General features: G+C 50.0%; 1 protein-coding gene across 18 annotated transcripts in view; it reads left to right on the top strand.

The window, feature by feature from the left end:
• Positions 1 to 26,083, top strand: part of TCF4 (transcription factor 4) — a 202,551-nt gene that overhangs the window by 105,401 nt on the left and 71,067 nt on the right. For all 18 annotated transcript variants that reach the window (XM_035310982.1, XM_035310981.1, XM_035310985.1 and 15 more), the window contains 2 exons: positions 14,073 to 14,202; positions 14,637 to 14,686. In XM_035310982.1, coding sequence (XP_035166873.1) covers positions 14,073 to 14,202; positions 14,637 to 14,686 — 180 coding nt within the window. The remainder of the gene's footprint in view (positions 1 to 14,072; positions 14,203 to 14,636; positions 14,687 to 26,083) is intronic.

The following is a 26,083-nucleotide window of genomic DNA, read 5'->3' on the forward strand; positions in this document are numbered from 1 at the left end:
TTTTGGATTACTGGCCTGCAGGGCGCTAAGCTCCAGCTCTGTCTGGCCATTTTATGGAAGCACGGCGAGACGAGGAGCTCATGTGTGCATGTGCACAAACAGCACGCGTGCCGGTATTTCAGCGGATTGTGACAGCTGTGAGAAACGGATTCTGGGGGGAAGCTTCTCCATGCTGCTATTGACCCGATTTCTGACACCCTTGGGAGGAAGCACCCTGCTGGGTGATGTGCCAGGCCCTGGGAGGCAGCTCAGCCTTCTCCCGTGGCCGCCCCCAGCCCTCTCTCCAGCCCCGACTCCTCTCAGCCTCCCTTTTCTGTCTGGGGCCTGGTTCGGGCAGGCGTTTCCTGCGTGCCTTTCTCTTAGTCGTGCCTAGGCTGCGGCCGGGCTCTCGGCAGCTCCCAGTGCACACAGAAATAGAGGTGATTTTAAATGTTACGTCGGGGTTTGTAACGTTTCGGAACGCGTCGATCTCTTGTAGTTGCCACAAACCCACGTGGCCATTTCCGTAGCATTGGCTGCACGCTGTCGCATTGCTCATTTCCAACAGACCATTTCCAATAGCCTTTTTACTGCCCAGAAGTTACTCCGCGCTTCCACCACCCCCTTCTGACATGTGGTTACCTGCTGCTTTGCAGGGGAATGAATAGCATCTTTAATCACACTTAATTACCATGCGGCTGCAGACAGGAACTTCACATACAGAACAGCTCAAGATGGAGAAACGAGATCTTGTACAGGCACAGATAGACGCAGAATGCTGATTATTAAAATAAACACTATTTTCAAAATGTATGCTACACAAAAATTAGTCAGGATCTGTACTTCCTAAGAGAGCTATTCACATGTGTAAGTAATATTTCTCTCATTTTGCAAACTTCTTTGCAGCATTTCTAGTTGCAATTCAGACAATCTGCAAGTTGTCCAGATCTCTCCGAGTTTCGAAACCTAGTGCATCTCTTTTGCTTACGCTTTGCATGGGCTGGTATTTATATTTTAAGGCATTCAAATTAGTCAGTAAACAGTCCGGTACATGTAAACACCGATAGATCAGTGTTTTAACAAGCCAGTGCCATAAATTGAATTTATGACAGCAGATATTTTTTGCTGCATTGGCTCTAGAATTTTTTCACCTGTTTCACTGCATACTCCTCGGGAAGGTCCAGATAAACACAAGCCCATGATCTGTATATTTTTAAGAGCTTTCCAGTAAACTCTCACCACCTGATTTTCACAGAAAGCTCTTTAACTTCCTCCTCGGTTAAAAAAAAAAAATATGTTCACATCCCCCGTGAAAGACCGTGTTTCAGCACTGCAGTGGCCCCCTCGTGTCTGGTGCCAGCCTTCGCCAGCAGTGACCTTAGAGGTGGTTTTCCTGCAGAAGATGATGCTCTGGCCGGGCTTCTATTGTTGTGTGATTTATTCCTTTGTTTTTTGGCTTAAAAAAAGGAGCAATTTCTTCTGACAAGTAGAGATTTCAGGGAATGTATGAGGATATGAATCCTAGCAGCTATTTATGTATGGAATAATTAAAAACAATGACTAAGTTATGCTCTCATCCTGCCTAAAAAAAGAAAACCCGCTGATACCTCAGACACACAAGCACCAAACGGCTTTAGAGTTGTCATGGAGCATTCCCTACTTCTTTAGGAAATTCTTTGTCTTCTCACATCTGAAGATGCTTCCCTAGCTCGTTTTAATTCAGCATGGAAGTAACTCTCACAAAGAGAAAGGACTGCATGACAAACTGCCCAGGGCAACGCAGCGCAGTGCATTCCAGGTAAAAGGGATTCGGGCTCCAAGTCCCACCTGTGTTGCCTGTGACCCTTGGGAGCCCCCCGATTACCTAAAGGACTTTCTTGAGCCTTGTGGGGCTGTTCAGAGATGCGAGGCAGAGGGGTGGTCGGAGCCGGGGAGCCCCTCTGCTCCCCGTGTGGTTCGCTGAATCACCCCCCGGGAGCAGAAACCCCCATTTCAGTGCAGCCAGACCCGAGTTAGGCCATCTGTAGGCTGGGGGCCATCGGCCAACGAACTAGCAAGGCCTTGTGGTGTGTCTTTCTCGCTTCCCCTTTCCTGTTTTGCTTGATTTTCATTGTTCCCCTTTCACAGCCTTTTTTTTTCCCCGTAACTGTCTTGTGTTTTGCTGCAGTCTGTGGCTGGTGTGAGCACAGCGGGAGGAGGAGGAGGCTTTGTGCGAGGGGCTGGACGTGCTCCTCGCAGGTGGAGGAGTAGGCCTTGAGCCCCGTCACACCTCTGAGCTGGATGTTGTTCAGGGGATTACACAAAGGATCAAATTTTTGTGTTAGGAGGTGGGATTTTTTTTCTTTCTCAGTCCTGTGGGACATTCGTGCCTGCAGGTCAGCAGGTCAGTGCACGCGGGCCCCGGGACAGCCCGCCAAAAACTTGACATTTTCGCCAAGTTCAGTTTTTGGCTCTGGTGTTGAAGGTCTCAGGAAGAGATGGTTAGTGCCAGCCACGTGCTGGTGTTCGTGCCAGCCGAGCTCGGAGAAGAGCCGTGGGCCCGCACCTGCCCAGCCATGCAGGTAACCTGCCCACTGCTCACCAGGCCGCGCCACTCGCAGGCAATCTTAAAACGCTCCCCTTGTCCTCTCCTCCAGTCCAACAGTGCAAAACTCTGCTGTCTCTACATTTGCCAGCTTCTCAGGCCAGATACTTTCCGAATTCTTCTTACTGCGGACCTGTTGCTGTTAGGCCGGACGCGTGGCAGCATGGGCCTCCCTCATAGTGCCCGCCTGCTCTCTTGTGTCCGTCATCTTATTTAGCTCAGGAGCAGCATTTTTAAAGTAGACTTCCCCCCCTCTGGCTTTGAAAAGTGCCAAACACATGGTTGGTGCTTAACAAATAATAAATAATAATAGCACAGAAGCCAGGTATGCCTTTATGCCTTCGCAGCAGATGAGGTGCATGTCTGGCAGGCATTCGAGTCTTGCTGCAGTATGTTTAGCAACAATGGAGAAATTAATATTTTTATTTTGTTTTGAAGTTAATGACAGAATATAGCCATCTGTCTGCATCTTTATAGGGCTTTCTATTTTATTTTTTAACTGTTTTCCTTCTTTGAAAATGGATCCTGGTTGACTGTCAGGAGATTATTATTTTTTTTAGGAGTAAAGGTATAAGCTACACGAGAGGCAGAATTATGGATATTTCCAACATCCTTGTCTTTCAAAAGTATCTGGGGAAAATGCATATAAAGTCTAATAAAAACCAACGGGATCACTGAAAATATAACTCACTTGGGTATTCCTCTGTTGGTTTTTTACATCCCACTGTAATATACAGGATTACCTTTACAAGATAGACATTGGATAATAAGGTACTGTGACAAATACAGTTTTTAGGCAGAGATTTTTATTCTTTAATGTAATGCAAAAAAAAAAAAAAAAAAGCCAATTAACTGCTTAGCACATCATAGGCATCTACAGAGAAAATCAGCCACAAACTGCCCCCTGCTTTATGGCCTCAGGTGAGGCCATCTTGCGTTGTCAAGTGCGTCTTGCCCCACGTCCTGTTGGGAGCAGAGCTCCTCCGCCTTCACCTAGTGCCCTTCCAGCCCCCGCTGTCCCAAACGCTACCCAGTGGTTGTGTCCTGGGTCATTGCTCCCCTTTTTGGAAGGCTTCGGCACTGAAGAGTGGGCATTTTCCATGAGTCCTTACTATTTTCTTTTCAATATGTATTTCCTCTTAATCGTGTTTTGGAAGTTTTATTCCGTGATGACCAATCTTGGGCAGGCTTTATAAAATGACTGATTTGTAGCCCAGCTTTGGAAGACATTTGCAGTTCGTGCTCCTAAAGCAGCACCAGAAGAGTGTCCTTCATCCCTGGTGCGACCATGGCACAACGCGCATGGAAATTTCTACTGTTGACTCAACTTACGGGCCTGTCCTGATATCGTGTGATAGACTTCATGTGGTCGTACACATGTGGAGCAGCACAGACAATGTCAGGATTGCAAGTGTACAAAAGGAAATCACCTTTGAGGCATGTTTTGAAGTAGCCCAGCGAGGACGAGTGAGGCTTCTTCCTCGCGTACTCTTGCCACTGGGCCTGGGTAGGGCAGCAGTGATGCTGTGCCAGTATCCTTCTGTGGTCCACTTTCTAGAATCTTATTCTGAAATGCTGGGATTCACAAGTTTTGTCATGTAACTTCTGCTGGCTCTTCGCTTTCTTTTCTGCTGCCTTCCTTTATCGGTTCCGTGCTGTAAGGCACGTTGTATCTCCACGGGGCATTAGGGGCAGTCGAGAAGAAAGCAGTGTCTGTGAAACTCTCCGCAGTGCTTCTGCTTGGCCTGGTGTTTCCTTTCTGCCAAGTTGCTTAGCCTAGTGGCCTTGATTTATTTGTAAGCAATGTCTTTCAGATAAACCGATTCCACATTTTGTGACGTTTGTCCCTAATGGCAGCCTGAAGGGGTGCTGCCAGCTCTGCTCCACGCCAGCTCTTTTCTGCATCTTTTGGCTAGGAAAGCATTACTAAACCTTGGATCGAAGGCAGGAGTCGGGCTTTGTAAAGAAATAAGAGAAGACCCAGGTGGGGACACGTCCACACGCAGTCCTTTGCTGACTATGGGCATCAATACCAGCCCACGCAGGCACTTGTTTGACCGGATGGCTCGCGCTGGCTTCCCCGAAAGCAGCAGTATTGCGGAGCAGGAGCAAAGCCTCTCTGCAGTGTAGGCAACCCAAAACGTTGCCTCCACAACAGAGGAGATCCTCGTCACTTTTTCCGTGCAGAAAGGAGGGGGGAAATGCAGCCATGTGATAGCAAGCGGGACGCTCAGCAGGTCTGCTCTTCCCTAGCTGCCCCAAATGCCCCCTGAGTGGCACCAAGTAGGCAAAACTTCATTTTCACTTGGAAGTGCATTTTCTGAGCTAGCTGCAGGGCAGCGTGCGGTGCTGGAGGAGAGCTGCCCGGGTGGCACGCTCTGCTCTGACTCACCCAAACGCCAGCTTGCTATCCTTTCACCTGTGTCAGCACTAAAAGGTGCTTTTTCTTCCTGCCCGTTCCTCAGAGCAGCTGAATTTGCCAATTTTGTTGTTGTCGCAGGGCAATTCTAATTTTTCTTGTCCTGCCTTAAGCACAAGGTGACCTAAGCTTTGCAGGCTCTACTGGAAGTGCAGAAGCCTTCACATTTTGTTCGGCCGCAGTTACACGTCGTGTACGGGTGGATCCGATTCCGTTGGGAAGCGAATGTCTTAGGACGCAGCCACCCTTGCCCTCCCCTTGCCAGTGCCCGTGGTGTGCGTGGGCTGACGGAGCCGCCACGAATGTGATTTATTTCCAACTTGTCATGTACCGTTGGGTCCAAAGCCCACTTCTTCCCCCCCGCTTCCTTTCCAACGTGTGCTTGAGGTTTCACTTCCCTGCGCCTCGCCCCAAGCAAGCTCACACTTCTTGATGCGAACGTGGGGATGGAAGCATCCTTCCCCAGCCCCTACGAGTCCCAGGCCTTGTGTCTGACGTTCAGCATCGTCTGAGGATCTTTAAATAAAAGCTTTTAGTCTGCCACAGCTTTTTCTTTTTCCTCCAAAATCTTGCTTCTGCCCTAAAAAGGGGGAGGGCGTTGTTTATCTTTCAGGCTGATGAATAGTAATAAGTCTGAAAAAAAAACCCCACACATCCTCCGAGGCACTTCAAGTATTTAGCATGGGTTTTGTTATTTTTTTTGGACAGGAAGTTTCTTTGGTCTCTTAGATGTTTTTGCAGCAACTTTTCTTTGGTTAAAAATATTACCAACCAACATAATTTGAGAAGAAGGCCGTTTCCCATGCATTTGAACTTCTGTAAGCCTTTCTCTGTGTTCTCCTATTCAAAGGGAGAACAATAATTATGTCATTAAAAATGGGAATTCCGCCACCAAACACCTTTTTAAGACTGAGGCGTGTCAGAGTATTTTACCCTGCCTGAGACAACCTGAGCCAGGATTTTTGTTGTAAGCCCTTTGTAGCGGCATGCTTACACGGGGAAGAGTGATGATAATTGACTTGTTAGGTTAACGGGGCTTTTTTTCGGGTTTGTAATAATTTGCCAGGGAGAACCATTTTGAAGCGAGTAGTGGTAGGACATCCTTACTGAATCACGTTGAAGTGCTTACTTGAGCTGAAAAAAAGCAGAGCCCGGCTAAGGAATTCCTGCCAGCGAGCCTTCAGTATTTTTTCTCAGGGAAAAACAGTGCAAAAATGTGGTTCTCTGCACAGCGTTCGTTTCTGCGTGCCATTAATCCTCCCCGTCTCCCATCCATCTCCCCCCCACAAGTGACCGCGGTGCTGATACTTACCAGATGGTGCAGGATCGGAGATGGTTGAAGAAGTGGGCACTTGGAGATGTTGGGAGCCGCACGGAAAGACGGCTGCTTGCGTACCGGGAGGTGCTGTGGAACTCTGGAGGGAGGGCACGCATTTCATACTTGGTGAGCAGCCCCAGCGTACAAGCCCAAAGGCACTGCTTTTGTGGGATTTTTATTGAACCCTGGGGGGTTTAGGGTACCCCGCTGTCACTACGTGCCAGTACCCTGATGTAGCACACCTTTCCATATCTAGGAACATTAAAATATATATCAAGCCTATGTTTCGGAGCAGACCGTGGATTTTTGGATAATTCTGAAGGATGCTGTAGAGCAGTTGGGCTCTCCGTGGTGTGGCAAGCCGCCTTTGTCACGGCGCTGTGTTGCTCCATACAAGCACTGCAGACAAAGCTTCGCTATATTCACAGTCCCCGAACATCCAGCTGCTGACCGCGGGCCAAATTCTTTCCTCGCAGGCCCCAATGCCTTCAGAGGGTTTGTCTGGGCCTGCACTGGGGCCGGGCAGCCCCTCACCAAGTCTTCTGCCCTGGACAGCGGTTCCACCGACACGCTCCGGGTAGGAATCGCTTCCTCATGCACCATCAATTCCTCCAGCAGCTCTAAGCTTCGGTTCCTTGATTGTGAAGTCTTCTAAACGTTACCACATGGTATTACAGTCTGCAAAGAGATGGGAGCGCTCTCAAGACCCAAGGCATTTCCCTGGTGTTTGACTGCTTGCAGATCGTTCTGGGCTGGATCTTCTCCGGCACAGGCGCCCGTGCTTCGCGCTCTCAGCTGCGTCCAGCTCCGTTCGGGCACTCTGCTGTTCCCAGAAGTACTTCTCTGCTCGGGGAGCACATCTGCAGGTGAGGACGTGGGCTTCGGTCCCGTGTGGCACGGGGACAGCCCTGGCACCTCGGCCATCTGCAGCACCAGGGTGTCACCAAATGCATCATCCTGTCCCCTCTGGGGAGCCAGCAGCACGAGGACTCTCCAGCCGTGAACCACTGCCCATGGACTTGGACCAAAGTCTCCACTTGCTTATTTGGTCCCGTTTTCCCCTGCCACCTGGGTGCTCTGGGGATCATCCCCAGGGGTGGCACGGGGCACCCCCTTAAACGTGGCCGTTATAGGGCCGGTTTTGCTGCTCTTTGCAGCAGGGAGCCCGCTGGGATCGCCGTTGGGGCTGTGGCGAGGAGCTATCTCCACCTCCAAGCACTTCCAGCAGAAACAGCACAGCAAAAAAATCACAGACAGAGCAAAGGCTGCATTTAAAAAACTCCTGAGTTAGGAGGAAGTCCCTTCTGCCCTTGATTTTTTTTGTGCCTCGCACTTGTTCACTTGAATCGCTTTTTATCCATTTTTCCCCGAACGCTAGGAAATGAAATATTTTCATTCGACTGAAGCTTTAGAAAAACGCTGAAAACTGTGCAGTTGATGGTGAAATCATTCCCTGCAAATGTGGAAGATGGGATCGTTAATGCAGGCAAGGAGCTAACCTTTCGTGATAATCAAGCAGCGGCATAATCATCTGAGTCATCGCGCATAATGGTGAAGAACGGCAGAGGAAGACGCAAACATACAAGAGTAAATGTGGGGAAAACGAGCTAAAAGTCACAAATGTTTTTTTTTTCTCCTGCTCACCTGGAAGAGATGAGGAAAAGGAGCGCAGAACAGATTGGGAATCCTTGCTCTCAGAGGCTGCCGAACCTCAGGCGTGGTTAGGAGCGCTCTGTTCGGCCGCGTGTCCGCGAAATGTGCTGGAGCCGCTGAAGGAACTCGGGAAGTGCCTGTTCTGCTGCTGGTACAGCCAGGCCCCGGAAACACAACCGGGGGAAGTGACTCCAGAAAGGTTTAAGCCCAAAGAGCAACTTGAAATTAGGCGGATGAAGAGAGAGTGAAAAAAATATGACAGAAAAGCAGTAGAGAACTGACAGTGGTGACATTAGTGCACGAGGGCTGGCTGAACGTGAAACATCGTTTGCTAAGAGCTGCCAGCGTGTTTCAGAGGAAAAGGTCAGAGGGAAAAGCAAAGCGCTGAACACCGCGCGCAGCCACCTGAAGGTGCTGCCCTGGAAGGGAGAAGAACTGAGACAAAAAGGTTGTTTGCCATCAGATGGAGCAAAGAAAACCGAGGAACATTTCTCCTGCTTCGTGCTTGTGAGCGTTGGTGAAAAACCAGAACTCGGTGAGAAACGAAATCGCGGTGCGAGGAGCTCCTTTGTTCCCCGCAAGGCAAGATTTTTCGGTAAATACCTTTAAGAATTATGGTTGGTTGGGAAAAAAGGAAAACAGAACCTTAGCTTGAAAACATACTCAGTGGAACCCGAGGAAATTGTTTCTCTGTGTTTGCCATCAATGGTTTGCAATTTACACTTGGCATTAGAGAGAAATACTGGACGTAAATGACACACAGAAGATTTCACAGAGAGCTGCCAAATCTCCAAAAGCCAAAGAAAGGAGTATTTGTAGGAATTGGACAGATTATGAACAGATGCCCTGATAGTCACATGATAAGTGGAAATTTAGTTTCTTAATTTGATTAAAAGCAGAGGATTGAAATCACAGGAGGAAGTAACCAAGAAATGATTCAGCTGCCTATGCGGCATTACTTACTTAACTTGACTTAAGTGAAAATTCATAAAGCGAGGGCAGGGCACGTGAAAGGGGCTGCGACCTGCGTGGCGAGACATCCCGCTGCATCTTGCGAGAGGACAAGAAAACGGAAGAGTTGCACTTAGCAACTGGTTGTGTTGAAAGGGAACAAAAAGACCTCCCATTCCTCTGCCTCGGCAGGAATTAGATGCGATTCCATCAAATGCAGGTTGCTTTGGCTGCACCTTTGCAACGTGCTGGATGCGGAGAAGTCCGAGTGAGGTGCCGGAGGCGGGGGAATGGCCTGGGCCACGCTCCTCTGGGCCCGCGTTTGGGGGGAGCGCCCCAAATGGTGCTGGAGGGAGCGTGCAGCGCCCGCGGGGTCCCCCAGCAGGTGGGGGCTGTAGGGCCGGGTGGGTGCGCAGAGGCGGTGGGCACGGGGCGAGCAAAGCGAGCAGAAAGGCTTCGGTCTTCACCAGCGCGCAGCCTTCGAATGCAATGTCAGGAAAGCAGCAGGGCTCTTTTTCCTGGCTGAAGTAGTGACTTCTTGTACCTAGGAAGCTGATTGCGAAAGGGGCTTGCTTGTGGAACGATGCATTTCGGCAAGGTAGCCGATGGAGTTAGATAAAACGTGTGCAATTTGTGTAACGCTGCTGTCAGCTCACGGCCCTGCCCTGCGTGCGGACGCAGAATCGTGCTTTTTGCCATCGGATCGAGCACAGAGCAGGGCGGCAGAGGTGGGATGTCCCCTGCCCTGCCCTGACGATGCTGAGGACCGGCCAGGGCGACGCTGGCAGCCTCAGCCTTCGTCTTCACCCTCCTCGCCCGCTCCCAGCGCGCGTACCGCCTCGGCTGGGGAAGGGCTGGCAGGATGCACGCGCTGTGCCCGCTTGCTTCCAGAGCTTCTCCGAGGCTCGCGGTCTCGTGCGCCGTGCGGAGCGGGGGCCATATGTCCCCGCAGTCCCCATCCATCCGCCGGGCTGGGGAGCGGGGCTGCAGCTGCGTGCGCGGGGACGCTCCGCCGCGAGCACAGCGCACAAACGGTTGGCAGGCGTTCAGAAAAGGAGCTTAATCTCTTCTCCTCTAAGCCCGTTTTTCTCTTCCTTCCCACATCCCCGTGATGGCGCGTTTGATACCGGATCACGATGCAGCGTGGAGATGGCAAAAAATAAAAAAAATCTCGCCAGGTTGTCAGCAAAAAAAATAATGAAAAAAAAAGGCCCTTTGTGAAATATTTTGTCCCGATGGGTTTTATCAAAGAAATTTGGATTGTGGGCTTCGGGGACTTTTACCTTTCATCTGAACTGATGTTCTCTTAGCGAACGGCAGCGCGCTGCCGCACCCTAATCTCACCTGCTGCTGCAAGGAAGGAAATGCAAAATAATTTCAAAAAATCGATTTCCTGCCTCCGTAGGTCTGAAGCAGAAACGTAAGGGGAACGCTTGTTGGCATTCCTGTGGGTTCTGTTTGGGAAGCACAACTGCAGGTTTGTAACGGAGCGACGTTAGTGTTTTTCCAGGAGGGGTAATACCGCGTCCATATGGATCTTACTTTGTCATAGTGCGCCCGCATTTCCTCCCCACCCAGCTTTAATTCTTTGTCTAGTTATTCAGCTCTGGGAGGCAGGATTCACTTGTTAGTGCCTTCTTTTACAAATTACTAGAAATACGACAGGACTGTGTGGAGAACGACAAGAGCAAAAACATTGCAACTGATGAAAAATACAGCCGCGTGCCTCCGCGCCGTTCTGCTGCCTCGCAGTTATTTTCTTCCGCGGTTGTTTTCAGCTCCCAACTACCATTCAACTGGCAAATCCCGCGCCTTTTTCGCTTTGTTTATTCTAAACAAACCGGACTGCCAACTGCCCAGGTCCGCGAGGACGGGGCGGTTTGTACAGTGTGCGCTACGACGCCTGCGTCCGCCGGCAGGATGTGTACAGCTCAAAGGTTCGCAGTGTTCTGTGCCTCGCCTGCTGCACCGCTTGCACCCAAAGGCACCCCGCGTCCCCTGCGTCCAGCACGTACCCGCGGTAAGCCCCTCTCTGAAGGGAGTCTGCCGGCGGTAACATTGCGGTTTTAAGCTCATCCTTGCCTAATGGGAAATACGAACTTTGATGCCCGATCATTCGGGCCGCGTCTGAGATCCAATCTGGGGAAAAGAAGAGCTCCAAGAGCTACGTGATCCCTGGCATCGTGGCTTGTGAACGTTTTCTCTTTCTCTTTGTTGCAGGCCATTAGCGGTGTGACACGTAGGCTGAACAGTAATAAATGCCCATTGTTCCTCGTAGGAGCATCTCGGAATAAGTACATACACGGTTTTTGGCCGAGTTTTCCTCCCTGGAGCGCTCGGCAAGGTCCCCTGAAGCGCACAAACCCACCTCTTTGAAAGCAAGCCTGCCTCGCCGTCCTGTGCCAAAGGAGGGTGCTGGGCCGGTTTGGGCTATTTGGGGTTTCGGGCGCTTTTTGGGGGCGAACGAAGAAATCAGCCCGCGACGCTCGGGATGGCAAATTTGGGGGACGCGTTTGAGAAAAGCCAGGCTTTGTGGCAGCGAAAGCTGCTTCTAGGCGAGCGCTCCTGCCGCCGTTGGTGGGAGGCGGACACGGAGCATGAGCGAGGAGCTGGCTCTGCGCGGGCGCCCGCGTGCGCCCAGCCCGGCCGCGGGGAGCCCCGAGGGCACCGCCGTGCCCGGCCCGCGAGGCCCCGTGGGTGCCAGCTCGGCGTGGCGAGCCGCAGGTACGTGAGCCCGGCCGTCGGCCGCGTTTCAGCACCTACCTGCTAGGTCAAGAGGAATGAATAGTCATTGTGAATGCAACTAGTGGCAACGAGAAGTATTCGATGGCTAAACAAACAAAAGGCGGGCAGCCCGTAGCGCTGGCGCATCTGCTTACCCCTCGTGTAAAAATGCAAGTTGGGGATTTTTTTCCTTCCCCCCCCCGCCCCCGAAACCTCTGCATCTTTTTATAGAGAGCAATGTTTGGGTGAAAAAACACAAACAACATCGGGCATGTGTGTGTTTTCTGCTCCTAAAGTGAATCTTGTTTAATCTAAAATAGTTTGCAAACGCTGTCTTAGAGACTTTTTTTTTAAAAAAAATGGAATTGAATCTAGTAGGCTGGGTATAGGAATGCATACAGCTGATGGCTGTAAGTCTTTCAGACTACCCGACATATGGATCAACCGTGCACAGATTTAGCAGGTCTGTCTTTATGTTAAAACGTATACGTGATAAAAATATATGACTGAAGAGGATTTCTGTGGTTAGCGCTGTTTCATTCTGAAATGCTCCGAGACATTCCATAAAATCCCGCTTATTTTCAGAGGATATTCACAATGAATTGATAACCTTTCTCTTTTTGCTTTCCTTTTTTTTTATCCCAAGGAGTTGTTGCATAGATTTCTTTGCCATTATGCAATAGACTTGCAAGCATTTGTTTTGTCGGTGCAGGTGTTGTTTATTAAGAGGAGCGGAGTCATTGCAGGTGTATATTAGACGTGAGCTAAGCGGAAAGCTATTAGCAAAAGGACGTTCCGCCTAACATGGCTGTATTCTCACGGCCTTGAGGGGGCCGGGGAGCCCGACGCCGGACTGCACGACGGGGCTTGGGGCCGCGTCCGCCAGGGCTCGCTTGCCCCGTACCTCGGCGGCGATTTTCGTGGAGCTGCTCTGGGAAAAAAACCCCACCACCAAAAGTAATATCGTTTTGGTGAAGCAAAAGTTATCTTGGAATGTTTTTAGAAGTGTGGTAAAGGAAGAAGGATGTTTTAATTTCTGATTTTCCAGCTCATGGCTCATATTTGACCAACTGCTTTCAGCAGAAGACATGCCACTTTGTTGAGCTATTTAGGAATCAAAAAGACTGTCTTAATTTAAAACAAGGAGCCTTTGTTTTAGTTGGTGACTGCCTTGTGAAATTTTTCAGTTCTCAGCGGGTTAACCAGGGAACAGGGGCAGAGTCATAATTGGCCTATTTAGAGTATTTTGCATGTGAATAGTGTGTTAGTGAAGCATTACTAAGTCTGTTGTGAGTGACATGGTGATTAGAATTTAGATTAGGGAAAACACATTCTGTACTTTATCAAGTACAGTAATTAGTTCAGTCAGTAAAAGTTGATTACAAGTAACGATAAAGTTAGATTTTTGGTACTTAATTTTAAAATTTCTTTATTAAATGGTAAATTTGTTCTTAATATAAATGGTGGTATCTACACCTGTTTTATTGCGTATCAGAATGATTAAAAGAACAATGTGCTCAGAGCAGAGTATAATCAGGGGATTTATATATTATGGGTAAGTTTCCGTGTAGTTTATAGCAAATAGAACGTTACTCAGGAAATCGTTCTTCTGCCGGAGTCTCTTCAAGATGTGTGATTTTGCTTCCAGTGGGGGTCAGATAACGCCTGCCGCTCTTTCGGGGGAAGCGGGCTCCTGTCGTAGCCGGGGAAATTTTGTGCTTGCCGGGATGCTTCTTGTTAGTTAATGGTAGAGGCGTAAAAGGGAGATACTGAAAGTCCTTTGCCGCTGCTCCTGCGGCTGCTGTACAATAGCGTTAATTGTTTGGGATTTGCAGAGGTGCTCTTTTCTCCGATAGCGTTGCAAAAAAACATTATTAACGCGGAGTTTTATTTTCCCGCGTTGCTCACGCTTCATGTACAGCCTGCCGTATAGATGTGCGTCTTGCAAGATGTTTAATCCTCCGATAGGAATTTCTCCTTACGTGGGGACAGACAATGAGGCTGCTTCATGCACTCCGAACCAACCGCACTGTCAACAGCAGCATTTTTTTTCCCCTCGGTTTTATTATGGCTAAATCCGGACGCTTGGCTGTCTCGTTTGCGGCGAGGAAACTAAATGACTTTGAAATACATTGTTTCACGGAGCTCCAAAAGTTTTTAAAACACTGATTGCGTTTGAATAAGTAGGCAATAAGTCTCCTTCACGTGTAAATAATCCTACTTTAAATTAATTACTGTGCGTTTTCCCAGGAAAGGTAAAGATGCTAAGCTGGCAATTTTTGCCATGTCGCCTTTAAAATGTTGGCAGGTCCTGGTTTCAGGGTTGCGGGTGCTTATGAAGGCTTCTTTGCGATGTTATTTTTAGGGGTGAGAAATAGCTAATGATGGGGAGAGGCAGCTTGCACATGCACGCGCACACACGTGTGTGTTTTTTCGTCTTTTAGCAAAGTCTCCTGGGAGGGGAGATGGACATCGGCAACCCCGGGGCGCTCTCACCCAGCAAGCCGGGCTCCCAGTACTACCAGTACTCCAGCAATAACCCCCGCCGGAGGCCTCTGCACAGCACCTCCATGGGTGAGTGACTTCATGCTCGGCGCTTTTCCCCGTTTCCACGGACCGCAGCGCTTCGGGCCCCGCGTGACGGCGCAGGGAGATGAGCGCAGCCAGGGGCTGCGCGGCGCTCGCCGCCGCCGCCGCCGCCGCTCCTCTTTGTGGGGCATGCAAGGAGCCTTCGAAAGTCGCTTTCTCAAAGCAGACCCGCGTGAGGCGAAAACAAAGGCCCTAACGCTCGAGGTGAAAATATGACCGGTTTTGCAGCGCCGCACCGTCGGGCTGCTGGGGCGGGCGGGAGGCTGGCACCCCTCCGCTGTACCCAAACCGCTGGGAGCCGGGAGGGAGCCGCGGGCAGGGTGATTAGCCGGCTTGCTCTTTAGAAAACCTCGCTGGCAAAAAAAAAAAAAAAAAAGCCCATCTTTACAAAGACACCATTTTATCTTTTTTTTTTTCAGAAGTACAAACAAAGAAAGTTCGGAAAGTTCCTCCAGGTTTGCCGTCCTCAGTAAGTACCGCGCGCCCGCCCGCCGCCGCGCCGTCGCTTTGCTGGGGGGAAGGCAGGCACGGGCACGCCGCTCGCGGGCGCTTGTACAGGTTGTGGGCAAAGTGAGGAGAGGTACGGAGCCTCGTCCTCCGGTCTCATCCAGCCTGCGAGGCGACTAATGACACGGCGGGGACGAGCGTGCGTGGGTCACGTCGCCTTTGAGTGGCGCAAAGCAGAGGCAGAGGCGCCGAGCCGCCATGCGCCTGGTGGGACGGGCGCGAGCTTCACGTGCCGGGCAGCGGCGCTGTCGCTGCGAGGATGATTTATGGGCTCGCATGCGAAGCGAGGTGCGTGGGGAGGATCCGCGAGAACTGGCCGCGGTCTCAGCCCACGATGAGCCTTCGCTCCCGCGCCAGGGCAGCGGGCGGCCGTACCTGCAGCGGGCGCTGCTGGGCTGGCACCAGGTGTCCGCCAGCGGGAGCCAGCTGCTGCCGGGGCGCTGGGGGATGCTCGGGGCATAATGAGAGAGCTGCTAATTACCCAGGGCTTTCCCAGGTATCTGAAAGAATCTCTCCGATACCTCTTTGTGAGGAGGACCGTGGATGCCGTCCATATAAACTGTGCAGATCTCTCAGTGTTTGTCTCGAAATCCTCGCGCCGCGCGGTCGGGACTTGGTGTTTCTGTGTGGCTGGGTGAAGCCCTTTGTCTCCCGCTGCACACAACTGTCCTGCCGGTTCTCATTTTTTCCTGACGGTGTAAAACCTTGGCGCTTTGTTTTGTTTTTTACTGAAAAAGCCGTACCGTGGTCAAGTGCATCTTTTGAGAGCATTTACTTTAAAAACCATTAATATATATATAAAAAATAGCGGTTTTAAAAGAAACGATAGGGCATTCCAGTAAATGAAGCATGGAGTTTCAGTTTGGAATTTCATTCTAGTTATCACTGCATTTCATTCCAGCATTGCATTTCATTCTAGCATTTTTAGTCTAGTTTTGTCTCCACCATTGCTTTAAAAATACATACTACGTATTTTCCTATCAATATCTGCAAACAGAAAAGCAAACACTGACGAGGGGAGCGCGTCCTTTTCATACCTGATAACTGGAGTTGTTTTATCTACAAATCTGGTTGTGAGGAGGAGCCGGCTGGCAATCAATCCTGCAGAATATATAACAAATTGACATATTAATCTCAGATGGGTTTTACTGTTTTTGCCGTAAATCCAACGAAATTTGCAGTTTGCAAACCAGCATGCTGTTAAAGCCTCCGTTAGTGCACTGAACGTGCTAAGCAGCAGTTTCATGACCGGTCACTTTATAAATGAAAAAAATGCAATTTAAAAGAGAAAAACATAATGAAGATCCTAATTTAATTGCAATTTTATCGTAATCTTCGTCATACTGAACAATACAGATGTAAATCTATTTATAGGTGTTGAAATATGGAAATTCTCTAATGCAAGTTTCCAGCAAAGCCATAATACTGTTTTGTTTTAATTAAAATTAGTTCCCACATGCGTATTTTAAATGTCTTTCACGGTGTGTTTTTTGGTTTGGGTTTTTACTGGAGCCCTTTACAGCAACAGCTCATATCCCCCCCGAAGGCTTTTACGGGCACCGTTACGCCTGAAGGTAGAGGTGGATTTCATTTAGACGAAACTTTAGCTTTCCCTGCCTTCCCTGCCAGCCTCACGTGCTCTGTCCCTCGCAGCTCTCTCCGGCTCGAGGCCAGCCCGTGGCTGAAGGTCGTGTTAGCCAGAGCCCTGGCGGTGCAGGGGATCTTTGTGATCACTTACAGATGCAGTGCCCTGGATTGCTTTGTGCTAGCTCCGTCACCGCGTGCCGGACCGCTGCTTTATCCTTCAGGCATCGTCAGGGACCAGCGGATGCATTTATTTTATGCTTTCCAACATTTCTCAGCAGAGAGGTGACCATCTCAGGACACCTACGTGAATGTTTTTGCATCCGTGTTATAAAAGATACCTTTGGTAGAGTGGTAGCCGCTATCTGCTCTTGCTGTGAGCAAGAGGGATGACACTAGTGTTGGAAATGTCAACGTTCGGGGATTTAAAACTGCCGCAAAAGTTTCTTTATGGATTGCTTCTTGCTTCAGAAGAATGAAACGCAATTTGTGTTTGTCACAGATTAGTCTCAAATGTGTGCTTCCTTTAATTTTGTCTGAATGCTGCTGTTGTACAGAATGGAAACACTTCCACAGCTCAACACTCCTTAACTATTTGAACAGTATTTTTATTTTTCAGTCAATTATCTTCAAGTAGAACATGCCCTTTAAATACTCAAAGTGCTTTTAAGGAGCTGTACAACTTAGGAGAAAATAAAACGCAGGAAGGCACGCCCCAATATTTTAATCGCCCATAGGTGTGTCTTCCAAGAATAAGGAAATGAATCTACAACAGGTCCAACGAAGTGAATGTGGGAATGGTTGGGTTCTGAACAAAACACAGCCTTTCCTACGTGGCCATACAGATTTGTGTTAGGGTCTGGCCGTCTCTGTCGTATCACGAATCATCCATTTCCCGTGAAACAATGCACACCGAGGTGTCGCAAGCAGCAGGAGTATCCCATAAAAGGTCAGCTTGTGTTTTGCTGATAGATGGTGTCAGGCTGAACTGCCAGGATTTATGATGCTGGGTAAAGTATATGCATTTATAAATTGACTAACTAGATGATAATACACTTAGTTGATAGGGTGGAAATATTGCCATATTTCTCTTAAAATATGTATATTAACTTGTTCTCGGTGTGATTTATGCCGTGGATATGGAGATTAATGCAGCAGCGTTGGAGAAAGCAGTTATTGTTGATTAATTCATAAGTAGTCTTATAAAAATTTCAATGATAAATGGTAATAAATACGTTGTATCAGCTCCCCTTTACGAGAAGAAATGGCTATGAGTTTTGCAAACAAAGTAAATTAAACTAGGGAGCTAATCAGCATTTAAAAACTACCGAGGGTCGGGTGTCACGAAGCTGATGCCGTCGGCCACGTGGGGTGGGTGCAGGTGGGTGCCCCTGAGACGCCCCTTCCAGTTCCCACCCGAGGACCGGGGCACGGAAAACCCAAGCTCGAGGGCGGTGAGCTTGGGGCATTTGGGGTTGAGCCCCCTGAAGGTGAGACACAGGCATGGCTGTATAGGCAAAAATGAGCATTCAAACTTGATTTCCTTGTTGAGTACCCGCGTGGCTTGCTGAGCTCTGGCATAGTGGCTCCTGCTGGCCACTGCAGGGAAGGTGCAGGGGCAGCGCGAGGCACCGAGGGCCAGCCTTTCAGAGGCTGAGTGGTTTAATTTCAGCCGTGCAGTGAAAATAATCTTCTAGTTCAGCTCTAGAGTGAGTCCATTGGGAACCGCCTGTCTGAAACGGGTATTTCTGTCCCAGCAATCTTGGCGTTTGTGCTGGAGAGCACCTTGGTCCTTCTCACAGACGTCCTGGCTGCAAGAAGCAGCGCCCGGGCTGGGTCACAGGCTGAAGAGCTCCAGCAGGCGAGGCAGCAGCTGGAAGGTCGGTCTGCTGGCCTGCAGAGCACGTAGGAGAAAGCTGCATTGAAGGTGTGCAGCAAGTAGGCTTCGGTGAGGAGTGGAAAGGCTTTTTGTGAAGGTGTTCAAACACGGGAAACCTTTGGGTGAAAAGCGAGCAAAGAGGGAAGGGCTTAGGTTGTAAAGGTAATGTCCGAGCTGTGTTTTCTTGGGAATTTACAGCACCCTCACGTGAGTAAATCCACCGCAGAGGCGTCATGGCAGTCATCTGTGGGCATGGTGTGGCAGCTTGGTGGCTTTACCTGGAGCTGAAGGGGCACCGAGCACTGAATCCCAGGCAGGATGGCCGTGGGGTGGCGCGTGGCTGCCTTCTGCCGCACAAAGGGGCCGCGGGGCTGGAGCGGATCAGAGGAGCGGAGGCTGTGGCAGGGCCCTCGAGCCCTGCAGGGTGGAGGTAGGCGGGCAGCCTGGGAATGAAGCTTTCTGCGGCCTGAGGTGCTCTGCTTTGGGGCCAAGCTTCCCAGGGGTTAAAGCTGGTGCATTTCCTCCATCGCCAGCCCTCTTACAGTCTACAGGCCCTCTTACATCCAGCAAGGAGTGAAGTCAAACGGTCCTTGTGGCACAACACACTCACTTCCAATTTTCCTTCTCCTTGGACGCTCTTTGCCCTTACAGCCACAGCGGGGGCTCTGTTCCCTGAGCTCCGCGGGAGGAGGCGCTGGCTGCGGTTATTCTGTCTTTACAGCAGGCCTGGGAGCCTGAGCCCGGCGTGAAACCCCACGCCCTGCTCTGCCCCTGGAGCAAAATACAAAGGGTTGGGGAAGGGAAAGGACAGGGAATTACGGCTGAGCTGGGCTGGCATCGTCCTGAAGGCAGGTGATGGGGGAGTCTTGTGGTGCAGACACTACAGCCAGAATAAAGGGTGGGACAAGCTGAATGTCATCTCCGTTGTGTTAAAGGAGAAAAGAGGAACTGAAAAACTGTTTTAGTTGAAGAACCAGCAGGTAAAATCTCCCCAGCCTCACTTGTAATGGCAGCAGCCTCTCTTCCATCTTAACTCGAGGTGTCCCCGCTTGGGCAGGAGCCATCTCGTTGCACTTGCTGTGGTGTGTGTTTAGAAGCGTACCGGCTTTGACCTTGCTAACCAGACAGATAAGGAAGCGTATGACTCAGTTGTACATCCTAAGGAAACACCTGCTTTGTTCCAAAAAGCAAGGGAAGAGAAACACTACTGGATGCCACCTGGAGCTTTTCCATGGCTTTCTTCTGGTTTCCACAGGAGAAGCCTTGGAGTAGCTGGGAGGTGAGGAAGCACCCTTTGTGCTTTTTGTGCGGACTTTTTGCAGACTTCCTACCTCAAGCGAAAAAACACAACCTTAAGAATTTCCCTTCAAGCATCCAACTTAGTGGGGACTTCCCAAAAACAAACACGGCGTCCCTGACTGTCCCCGTGTCTCTGGCCGCCACCTGCCATACCAGAAGGTGGGCCTGGCTGTGGGATGCCAGCACCATCCCCGCTGCCAGCACCTCTGGGGCCCTGCCTCAACCCCAGGCACCACAGAGCTTCCCAGGAGATGTGTCAAGGTCTTCCAGCTGCGGCCAGGCCTCCACGGATGGAGCTGACCTTCCTGAAGTAGGGATCTGTGGAGATTTGGGGGACTCATCGGGAGCAGGCTGACAGCGCGGGCAGAGGGGCAGGAGACGGCCTGAGGAGGTACCAGGAGCCGAGAGGGGCAGGAGACGGCCTGAGGAGGTACCAGGAGCTGAGAGGGGCACTTTCATGAAAATATTTCAGTGTAATTCAGTGACCTTTGGTGACAGGGAGCCCAAGGGAGGTGAGGAGCGGCCTGCGTAAGGAGCAGCCTGCGCCTTCCCCTGCCTGATCCACCCTGGCCAGGCCGCGGCCGCCCTTCTTCTGGGGCTGTTGTGCCCGGGCTGAGGGGATCCCCTCTGTCCCCTGGCCTCTGGGACCGAGGCCTGGCTGGTGTCCCTTCCCTGGCTGGTGTCCCTTCCCTGGCTGGTGTCCTTTTCCTGGCTGGTGTCCCTTCCCACCACTGTGCAGCCACATAAATCGCACCGCCTTACAGGCTGGGCTTTGTCCATATAGCACCACGCTAAGCTCCACCAAGCTATTTTCCAGTCATGACCAAGCTCTGCTTTTTGCTTTAAAAATAAAATAAAATCGGGAAATGCATCTTTAGCACATAGCACAATGAAGTCAAACCCAGAAAATTACTCAGATCTGCTGTCGAGCAGTCAGGGGATGGGTTAAAAGAGCTCCTCTTGCAAACTGTACCTGAAATTGCTTGCTGACCCCGGAGGACTAAGACGGCATTTTGCAGACAAAATGCTGCGGTGGTGGTGTTTTTGAATAGATAAAAACGCAGTGAAATGCAGATAAAAATTGCTTAATTTTTAATTTCTAGAAAATCGCACACGGTATCTTAAATACGGAAAAGCGATGTGGGAAGAATCGTGTGATGGGGGTATTTTTCCTAGGCCTCGGCATTACGTTGTATTTAAAGGCAAAACTTTTACTGCAGAAGTCACACACTTCTAAATGTTTAACTGTCCTGGACTCAAAAAAATATATATAAAAACTCCCATACTGACTAGCTCTGGCCAGCTGGTAACAGAGGTGTGGGATTAGTGGGGTTTTTTGTTTAGCTTGAGCATAGACTCCCTCTTCAGAGTACTGGAGGTAGTGCAGAAGGCAATTTTCCTCCATGGACATAACGCCTTGGCCAACAAATCCAGATGATTTCTGTGAGACAGAGCAGATAGCACTGCTTTTATGGCAGCTCTTTTCGAATTGCTGCTGCTGCGTAGCACCATTTATTCCTCTTGGTGCAGGGGGATTTTGGGGGTGCCTGGAGCGGGGCCGGCTCTTGGGCAGTGGGCTCCGTTTTGGGGAGGAAACCCGATGTGTGTGCTAGAGCCCAGCACCTCTCTCCCCCCTCTGAACTTCACACACATTTTTAATTTCACAATTAAAATCGCCCGGCCTTCTATTTCCTCCTTTATACAGCTATGCAATTTGTATTTCTTTTCTTTTTTTTTCATTTGGAAATTAAGCCAAGTTTCACAAGTGTAAGACTCAGCACTTAATTTTTTCTGTTTGAATTCGAGGCTAATTGTTAGTAAAAGGCATTCAGAGATGGAAAAAAAAATCTCTATGCAGCGATTTGATTTTGTAGCTTTTCTTTAAATATTATCTCTAGATGGTGTTCATTACCAGCACTGCAGTGCCTTCAGATCTCTGATTAGCACAGTCCAGCATTTAAGAAAAAAGCATTTAAACCCTATCTTGTAGCAGGCCTTTCCAAGTCGCTTTTAGGGAAGGGAGGCTTCCTGGCCTGGGGGGGGGTGTTTATTTGATCTGCTTTAAGTTTTTCTTCCATTTTAGAACTGATTGGGCGCGGGGTCAGGGTGATGCAGCGTGCGGAGGGGAGAGCGCAGCGGTGATGGAGTTATCTGGGGAAGTTTGAGATAATCTGTCAGGATTGATACGTTTGCACTTTGACTCGCGTGCATTTGTTAACCGAGTCTGTGCATTTTATCAAAGGAACATTTATTTTTTGCTCTGGAGTATTTTTTGCCTTTACGCCGAAGCGGTGAACGTGCAAAAAAATCAGCATAGCGAAAACAGGGAAAAAAATGGCATAGAGAGCTCCAATAACTATTAACGTTGTTAAATGCATAGCAAAGCTCCCCTGACAGTTTCTTGGCACAAAACCTAGGCGGCCTACAATGGCTGGTTGTTTTTTTATTGTTATTTTATTTTGAATGGCCTTCAGCGCATTTCGACAGGCCAAACACGCGCTTGATGTCGGCACCCGAGCCGGGGGGACACCGCGGAGGGGACGCTGGGGCGCGGGGCCGTGCCCGCTGCTGCCTTCGGCTTCCTCATCCTCGTGCCTCCTGGGCTCCTGCAGGAGGAGCAGGACGGGTGTCACCGCCCTGTTGAGCTGTGCCCAGACACTTCAGCCTGACAAAAATGGCAGTGCCCCAAAACGGCCTTTTTTTGAGTCCTCGCAGAGCTACCTGCGGCCAGGCCGATGCATGGAGCTGAGCCCATGTGCCTACTTCTTGGCGCTGCGTGTGGCACGTAAGGTTTGGTGCCTCTGTCCGTGCCATAGAGGCAGAGCTGCCCGTGGGCTCTGGAGATCCTTGAGCCCACCCACACACAGATGGGGCACGGGCAGGGCACAGGCAGGACACGGACAGGACACGGGCAGGACACAGACTGGACACAGACAGAACACCTCCACATGCTGGACGCGTGGTGGGAGGCATCTGAGAGGCAGCGTCCCAGCGAGGCCATCCTCCCCGTGCTGTAAATAGTCAAAGGTACCCATTTTTGCATTTTTTTCTGGCAAAGGCAGAAGACTTGCACGTTTCAGGTGCCTGCAAAGGCCCCTTAGGTGCTCACGCATTGAAGTCTCGCCCAGCACCGCAGCCAGGGAGCGGCACCCATCAGCCCCGCAGCCAGCAGGCCTTAGGTAACGTTGGTATTTTAGGCAGGATTTGCATATTACACGACTTGAGCGTGTTGCCAAATGAGAGCATCTCCTCCCTGCCAAATGCAGGCCGCAAAGTGACGAGAAGTCCAACGGCTTGGTCAGAGGCCAACCGCCCTGCCACCGCTCCCGGCCGCGGCCACGCGCTCCTGCCCCTGCCCCTGCTCCAGCCCCGGCCCGCGCCGTTGCCACCTGGTGGAGCGCAGAGGATGTGGGTTTGCAGCTCGCTTCCATTTCATTTTGGCTCTTTTATTGCAACCACACTTTGGCACCAGTGTGCTGGAGTCCTTAACCAAAAGGATCCTCTCGTTTGCTCTGCAACACCTCATTTCTCCACTCACAGTTCATTTATGATTCTGATGAGAGTGTTTTTTCAGGAAACACACATTTCACTTTTTGACCTAGGAGCATCTGTTAGAATTTTTTTTAATACTACTTTGGCATTCTGGAAGTGTTAATGTCTTTCATATCTGTTTAATGCTATTTAGGGATATTTATGATCACCTCTTGGTTACTTGGGGTAAAGTGTGTTGCAATTTTTTTCAAACAGACAGGAAAGCATTCATATGAGGAAACAGATTGCTTTAAACATGTGCTTCCTGTGACAGTAAAAAGAACAAATTAGATTTAACACTGTGTAATGAATGCATAAATGTGTACGTTTAAGCTTTTAAAAGCCTTACATTCAGTTCTGGCCTAAACAAAAATCAAGAGGCACCTATCAAGGAGCGACGAAGTCGATTTAAACACGTGCAGCCGAGTCTGGTTGTATTTTCCGAGTGATTTTGCTGCAGTTTCCCACTCCAGCCTCGTGGTTTTCCCCTTACATTGGGAAGGGGTGGTCTCTGGCAGCCTTGGAGCCCTCCAGCAGGGAGAGCTCATGGGGCTGGGGCAGGTGGTGGCGGGCTGTAGCGGAGCCCCTCCGGGCTCTGCCAACGTCTGGCTTTCGAGCAGGGCTAACAGAGGCCACAGGGCGAGTTCAGCGGCCCAGGAGGGCACCTGGAGGCTCTTAGGGGCATCCTGTGTGTGTGACCCGCACCTCTGTCCTGCACTTTCTGCTCCGGCGTTGTGTCGGAGCTGTGCCCAAAGCACCGGGCTCTCCCTGGGAATAGGAGTGGAAGGAAATTCTGGCTCGTTAAACGTGTGCCTTTCTGTCCAGCTGACAAACGCCGAGTGTTGGAATAACGCACCTAATTGTTGTTCTTCGCTTCCCTACCGGGGGTAGAAGCTTTTCTGAATCAGAGCCGTGGCAGCGCTCTAGGAGCTATTTGAAATGCCTGCATCTTGTTTGCCTCCTTGTTTTTCTTTGAAGCTGCATCTGGAAAAGAATTAAAGGCAGTTTCTGCCCGCCTTCACCCAATTAGTTCCCTCGCACCCTTTATTTGCAGTCTTTCCAGAGCCTTTCTGAAACAGAAAGCCTACCCAGGTGAACAAGGAGCGGGGGCTTTTGTGGCGCTGACCGTCGGAAGCGCGGGGTGCAGGTGCCGTGGTCCCAGCCCGCGCCCGAGTGGATTTGTACCCAGCACCCAGCCGTGCACCGGCGGAGCAAAACGCCGGGAAGATGACCAGGTTGTGCCGAGCCTGTTTTTTTTTTTTCCTTGCAGGCTGTGGGAGTTGGGTCTGGAATCCAGTTTGTTTGATAATTAGTGCACATCTCCTCCGACTTGCCGAGATTCCTGGTTAACCTTTGTGCCACCACGTTCGAGCACAAAATGAACACACCTTTTATCTTCCTCCGGTATTTTAAGTAAATATTTTTGAACCATCTCCGTGCAACAGGTTTCCAAAGATTTAGAGTATGCCGCAGGTTTCCAAAAAACTTCATTTTTTCTTATATTTTAAATGTTCTGTTTGTGCAAAATTTTGAGAATCACCATAAGGGCTTCTTTGCATTTTTAATTTAGTAACTAACATATGAATAAATTTGCATATTAATTAGTTGCAGATTAAATCATGCATACATAATTGCCTCCTTACTGTGTTTAATGTTTGTCAAAATCTCCAGCCTGGTTTGATGGATGTCGTATGAAAGATTACAATTTGATGTACCCTTGGAAGTATTTACACCAATAACGCAGGATTCTTAATAGCAGAATTCTCCCGTTATATACAGTTTCTAATAAACATGTAAGATAGGTGCATGTCCCTTTTGACTAGGTTTTTTCCTTGCACCAAGTCATTTACTATTCATAATCATTAATGCATCTCCTAATTATACAGCATATGTCTGTTAACCACTTCACTGCCGGTCTCTGGGCTGCAGCGCCTGAATTTCTAGTACAACTTGTGTTGCTGGAGAGACTGTTCCCCACTTGTTTTGCCCCCAGCGTTAGCCAGCACCTCGGGTTTTCCTAGCGGGTGGCATTTGGAGGAAGAAGTTCCAAACGCAAGGTGCATTTTGTGGTTAATTCTTCGGGCTGAAGAAAGGAGCTGCGCTTAATTCATGGCTGAAGGCTCCTCTGCTGGGGCCGCTGCAGTAAATAATCAAGGGCGTTCCAAGAGCAAAAATAATGCCTACCGCAGCGGTCCCTAAAGCGCTGCTAAGCCCTGCCTAAAAGCCCGGAGCGGGTGGGCAGGGAAGAGCCCTGCTGGTGGCTGCACCCCTCCTGCTGCAGCGGCCAGGGGCTGCTCGGGGACAGCTTGGCCCCCGCCAGGTCCGTGCCATCGAGCCGGGGCTCTGGGACGCAGAGGGGTTGTGCGGGAGGTTTCTGTTCCACCAGGCTTTGAAAGGACCAAGGCACAGTTGCCGACCTCCAGATGCAGGTTAAAAATCTTCACCTGGCTCCCTGGCATGCCGAATCCAGCAGCCGCTTGTAAACGTAATGGGTTTGTGTTTGCTTCTCTCTTTTTTTTCCTGAACTTGTACCTCGGCTCACATCACACCTTCAAGTTTTGCCCACAGCTGCTACAAGGGCCTGAAACTAACATTTTTAACAAAGTCCAAATTTTGATGTAATTACAGCATTTTTGGAATGAGGCTTTTGGGGAAAAACAAAAAAAGAAGCAACCAATAGCCAGGAAATAGTGCAGAGCTCCTGCTAAAATCCCGAGAGTTGGCTACGCAGAATTTATCAGCAAGCAATTGATTTTCTTCTTCATTTGGCTACACGTTACCCACTTCTCAAGCAGCAGCAGCTTTATAGGCCCTCCAAATAACCATATTTTGTTAGAGAAGTTGGCACTAGCATGTGTTAGGCATTTAAGTGTGAATTTGAGCAGTCGATGGGAATATGGCACAGTGTTAGGAAACAGAACCGGGGAAGTTGGATCTTGCTCCCCAGGCTCGCCGCCTCCTTGTTGCAGGGCTTGCTGGCGATGCCCTTCACCCCTCCGTGCCTCAGCTCCCTTCTTCTTTTTGGCTGTCTTTGTTTGCCCAGGCTGTAACCCCTTCGGGCCAGGC

The sequence above is a fragment of the Oxyura jamaicensis genome, chromosome Z (assembly GCF_011077185.1).
Source record: "Oxyura jamaicensis isolate SHBP4307 breed ruddy duck chromosome Z, BPBGC_Ojam_1.0, whole genome shotgun sequence".
Classification (NCBI taxonomy): Eukaryota; Metazoa; Chordata; class Aves; order Anseriformes; family Anatidae; genus Oxyura; species Oxyura jamaicensis.